The following is a 4966-nucleotide window of genomic DNA, read 5'->3' on the forward strand; positions in this document are numbered from 1 at the left end:
TTCTTTTTCAAAATCAACTGTTCATTTAAATTGGATATTTAAAATGGATAAAACCTTATTGTTAGTTACTACCAACTTGATTATTGAACATTAATCTTTTGTAATACATATTTTAATGCATCTATTTTGCTTAAAATGAGCCTTCTTAACTGTTACTACAGATAGTTTCTTAAATTGATAGCTGGGACAAGTCAATTACTTGCAAGAGACATCTTCAGCATTCAGGAGTTGCTAAATTCTGATTGGTTGAATTTGCATATGATTTGACTGGTCGTCACATCTGCCAGTGACACACACAAGGGCAGGCTGGAGGGTTGTGGTTTTCTTCTTTACATAGAATGTAATAAGCTTTATTTGTTCTCACTATATAGCTGATAATCTCCAGTTTAGTAGGTTTTGCAGATGAGATGCTCTAATGTTGCACAAAGTATGGCTGAAAATACACATATTTATTTTTATTTATTTATTTTTTAAAACAAGAAGTTTATTTAAAAAACAGGATGCTTGACTTGAAGGGAAAATTATCTAGGATTCATTTCTTTTAGAGTAATTTATCCCCACTTAAAAACAGATTGCCCTACATGTAACAGCTCCATACAAAAAAGTTATAAAATTGTCCTTGGTTTTACAATGATAAATGAAAAACATTAATATTCGCCAATTGAACAAGGTATGCAAGGATTTTTATGTTGTTCTTTTTTTGTTAAACAGTGAGAGCAAAATAACTTACTGGAATATAAAGATAAGAGCTGACTGAGCATGCCACTAATGGAGAGGGGGGTATTTTCACAGAAGCAGTATTTTCCCCCATCCCATCTCCATTTGATGTCGATCAAAACATACCATTGGCCATTTAGTTTAAAAAATGCAATATGTTTGTGCACATACACGGTTACTTTATGTACAATAAAGGAATGGGGAAGGGGAAAATGAAAGAATACAGAAAACTATACTGTAGTAGTCAGGATGTGGTGGAACCAAATTGCAGCTTTTTAATTGAGAATGTCTTCTTGGTCTGGAGGAACAGAGTTCTGGAGTAAAGTAGCAGGTTCCCTTTTTAGTAGACGCCTCCTGTCTGCTGCTGGAACACATCACTTGTATCTTCAGCCTCCATTTCCAACTGTGCAGGTGTATCTGTTTCATTGATTGGCTGCCCGTCAAACCAGAATCTGATCTGCCTCCTTGACAAACCCTGTCGTTCACAATAGGCTTTCATTAGTTTACTAAGTGGTGTATGCCTCTTAATCTTAAACTGCACCACAGAACCATCCTGCCCCGCCACCTTCAAATTAATATGATAGTTGTTCTCAGTCTTGACTCCTTCCTTGGGCTTTTTGTCGGCCATGGTGAGCACTGGAGTCTCCTCAGCTGCTGCTTCACATAAAACGTACCAGGTCCACACGGAAGAAGCACACAAGCAGCACCAGGAGCAGCAGAAACAACACACATATTTATATTGTAGAATTCTCCAATTCCTCACTGGTGTGAATAAAGTAGGAGTTGATTATTTTCCAGTGTTTCGTGTTTCACATTCCCTAGTTGGCCTGAGAGGTTGTGGGCTTGAGGTCTTATAGCACTTGGTTTATCTATTAACCAAGATGCTTTTGACCAAGACAACAACCCAAGGTCCAGCTGCAAGAACCAAGCCTCGTTGCTTCCTTAAATGTCAAAGAACAAGTTAAGAAAGGAAAGTATAACAGGTAAAGATCAAAGTGGGAATGAGGCAAGACCATCTGGGTCTACTTCTGTGACCACTTGAGTTGCCTTGTGTTTTTCTTCCTGGATGTTGACCAAATATCTGAAGAGTGAATTGGCTTAGCTCTGGGTAAAGCAAGAGTTGGGGCAGACACTGTGCCACTTGGTTTCACAGGAATATACATGATATATCTTTTTAAGGTTTGCAAATGGCGCTAGGAATCCTGTTTTGAGAGGTGTTCTCGCAGGAGAGTGGCTCAGGATGTGTGGCCAAAGGCAGTCAGGAAACCTAAGTAGGAGACCAGAATGCAATGAAAAGAGGAACTCTCCCTGCACCATCATTTACTGGCTGGATGACTCGGCAAGTTTTTAAATTTTTCTGTGCTTCAGTTTCCTAGAGATGGTAATTCCTACTTCATAGGTTTGTTGTGAAGATTCAATGAGTTCATTCATGAAAAGTGTTTTTAAAAGTATCTGGTACTAGTAAGCGGTCAATAAGTATTAGCATCATCGGGATCATTGTCTTTAAGAGGGTCACCCAAGTCCATCTATGACAAATCTCTTTCCATCAGTTGAAGTCTTTGAAGGTGGATGTTAGAGATTGTTGGGCTAAAAAGTCTCATTCTTTCCTAAGGATTGGATGTGAGAAGAGAAGAGAAGGGGGAAGGGAAAGACATTTTCAATCCTGTCCAAAGGAGGGCCACCTGTAGGGGCAACGAGCGACTGAGACAGACAGTGTGGAGTGGACTGCTGGAAAATTCCTATTGGGGGGAGGGAAGAAGTGGGGGGGAGTGGCCAAAGAGAGAAAACATTTCACCTGTGTCACAGGAAGCACATATTCCCCTGGTGGTCTCTGAATAAACCATGAAAGTTCCCAAGAAGGAGAATCAATTTTCATCAATTGTCTGGCTCACATGTCATCATATGACAATGACAGGACCAGTCCAGTGAAATTTTGCTGCTCTTTTTCCCCATCTTCTCTCCCAGCTGCTTTGACTTCCAGAATGAGTCAGCTGTCTTGATGGGGGTGGGGAACGGGGATGAGGAAGGAGGGGTGGGGGTGAAGGGCATGAATAGGCAGATTCATGCTGCTTCCCCCAGCTTCCTGTTTTCAGAACCCTTCAGAGTTCGGAAAGGAGAATGTTTTACCTTAAAATCATGTCCAAATTTTTTGATTATTATATGATATTACGGACGTTTAGCTACTAAACTTAGACAAGTTTTCTAACTTAAGATGACTATAAGCCATGTTTCTTTCTTCCTTCCTTCTTCCCTCCCTCCCTCCCTCTCTTTCTTCTTCTTTCCTTCCTTCCTTTTCAGAGTTATTAGAAAAAATCACAGGACTACCTCAGTGCCTGAGTTTTCATCCTGGGGCAGAGGGCAAGTTTCCACATTGAATGCATCTTAACAGGAGAGTAGGAGGCCTGAAAATAAAGATGAGGACAGATTACATGACATAACTTCTCTTTGTTTAATATACTGGTTATTTTTAAAAGATTTATTTATTTATTTGAGAGAGAGAGAGAGGGAGTACTGCCGAGTGGGAGGAGGGGCAGAGGGAGAGACTCTCAAGCAGACTCCCCCTAAGCAAGGAGCCCGATGTGGGGCTCAATCCCAGGACTCTGAGATCATGACCTGAGCTGAAATCCAGAGTAGGCTGCTTAACTGACTGAACCACCCAGGCACCCCGAAAATGAAAATTTCATTTTCATAAAAAATGAAATTTTTTAATGTCACTAAGAAAGAAGGATAATAAACCATGTGAAGACAGCTTTTCTTAACAGGATTATGCACATAAAGCCAATTGTCCACATTTGCACCACGTTATTTTATTCTGGTGTCACTGCTAGTTTTGAAGGATTTATATTTGACAGATGGTACCTAATGCAGCTTTTTTCCCCCTCACCTATTGTGAAGAGGAAACCATTGCCAAGATTTCACAATATGAAAATTGCTCCTGTTTCCTAAAGGGCAAAAATGAATCACTTTCTTTCTGGATTCCGAACAAGTTGGGAGGGCTCAGAAAGACATTGCCGTGGTTTACTTGCCAGAGTGCTGACGTTCAATGCTGCATGTATTTCTGGGAGAAGATTTCTTGTTGTCTCCCTAGAATAGCCAGCCAGTTCCTAATGTTAAAGTGTTAAAGTTGGAGTCAAGTCATTTTATACTGTATAGATCTCTGTGCGTGGAGTTACAAAAATTTAAAGTGTTTTTTAAAATTAAGCGTTTTGCAATGTGTACCAATTATTACTCTTCTACTCCTAATCTTAGCATTGTTAAGGAGTTCTTAGTTCATCTCCTGGTAGTTGAAGAAAGTAATAACTTGTTTTGAAAAAAAAGAGATTGAAACATCAACTCAGCTTATTCTTGTTTTATCCAAATTCTCATTTTTTAAGACCAGTACAAAGTACTGCTTCCTTCAGAAGGCTTTCTTAATTTTCACTTTTAGCAACACATTACTCTTTTGGTATTGACTTTTATTTTCTCTCTAGTCTATTTTGTTCTCTTTGTCTAATTTATGTAGCATTGTCTTCTCAACATGTTTATATGCTTCATAATTTTGACTTAGATACTTATAATATATTACAGATATCTGTGTATTATATTCTCATAACCTAGTACCATACCATACCAGGCATTTGGTAGGACCTCAGTGAGTCTGATTATGAGAGTGACATCTTTCTAGGGAATTAGAGTTAATGAGGAAACAGTTATTAATTAAATAGTTAGACTAAGGAAATAGTTCATAAGAACTGTTTGCCCTCTACTTCTGTTAAAGGGTCGCTCTCCCAGCCTCAATTTTGCCCCTTTTGATTCATCTGCCATGTGATGTCAGAGAACTTTTTTAAGCTGCACACCTGATTATGCCATGCCTCTGGTTAGTGGCTCCCCATGATCTTCAGGAGAAGAGTCAAAGTGTGTCATTGGCCCCCAGCGCTCTCTGTGATCTGAGTGCCTAGCACTCTCCCAGGTTCCTTCCACTCTTTCCAGCACACACTTCAGCCCCACCTCAGAGTCCTCCTGCAGTGACCGTACCGGAATTTACCTGGCCTCACTGGCTTTTCCCCCTCTATGAGGGGTTGAATTGTGTCCTCCATCCCCACTCATATGTTTAAGTCCTAACCCCAGTACCTTCAGAAGGTGGCTTTGTTTGAAAATAGTTTCACTGCAGGTGTGATTAAGTGAAGATGAAATCATACCTGAGGACAACAGGCCCCTAATCCAGTATGACCGGTGCCCTTGGAAAAAGGGAGAATTTGGACCCAGACAC

The 4966-nt window shown here is 40.0% G+C and overlaps 1 protein-coding gene across 1 annotated transcript; it reads right to left on the reverse strand.

Annotated features, from left to right (window-relative positions):
• Window positions 1–1038: 1038 nt before the first annotated feature.
• LOC116635305 (small ubiquitin-related modifier 2-like) lies at window positions 1039–1345 on the reverse strand. The gene is made up of 2 exons (XM_032409218.1): window positions 1192–1345; window positions 1039–1134 (listed from the first exon to the last, which is right to left on the reverse strand). Exons 1-2 carry the CDS (start codon window positions 1343–1345, stop codon window positions 1058–1060), a joined length of 231 nt encoding a protein of 76 aa, XP_032265109.1. The 3' UTR covers window positions 1039–1057.
• Window positions 1346–4966: the final 3621 nt, after the last annotated feature.

The sequence above is a fragment of the Phoca vitulina genome, unplaced genomic scaffold, assembly GCF_004348235.1.
Source record: "Phoca vitulina isolate PV1807 unplaced genomic scaffold, GSC_HSeal_1.0 scaffold10, whole genome shotgun sequence".
Classification (NCBI taxonomy): Eukaryota; Metazoa; Chordata; class Mammalia; order Carnivora; family Phocidae; genus Phoca; species Phoca vitulina.

Coding starts and splice junctions, on each gene's coding strand:
- LOC116635305 (XM_032409218.1), bottom strand. CDS start 1,345: ATGGCCGACAAAAAGCCCAAGGAAGGAGTCAAGACTGAGAACAACTAT. Junction 1,135..1,191: donor AGCCTATTGTGAACGACAGG/GTTTGTCAAGGA, acceptor TCAATGAAACAG/ATACACCTGCACAGTTGGAA.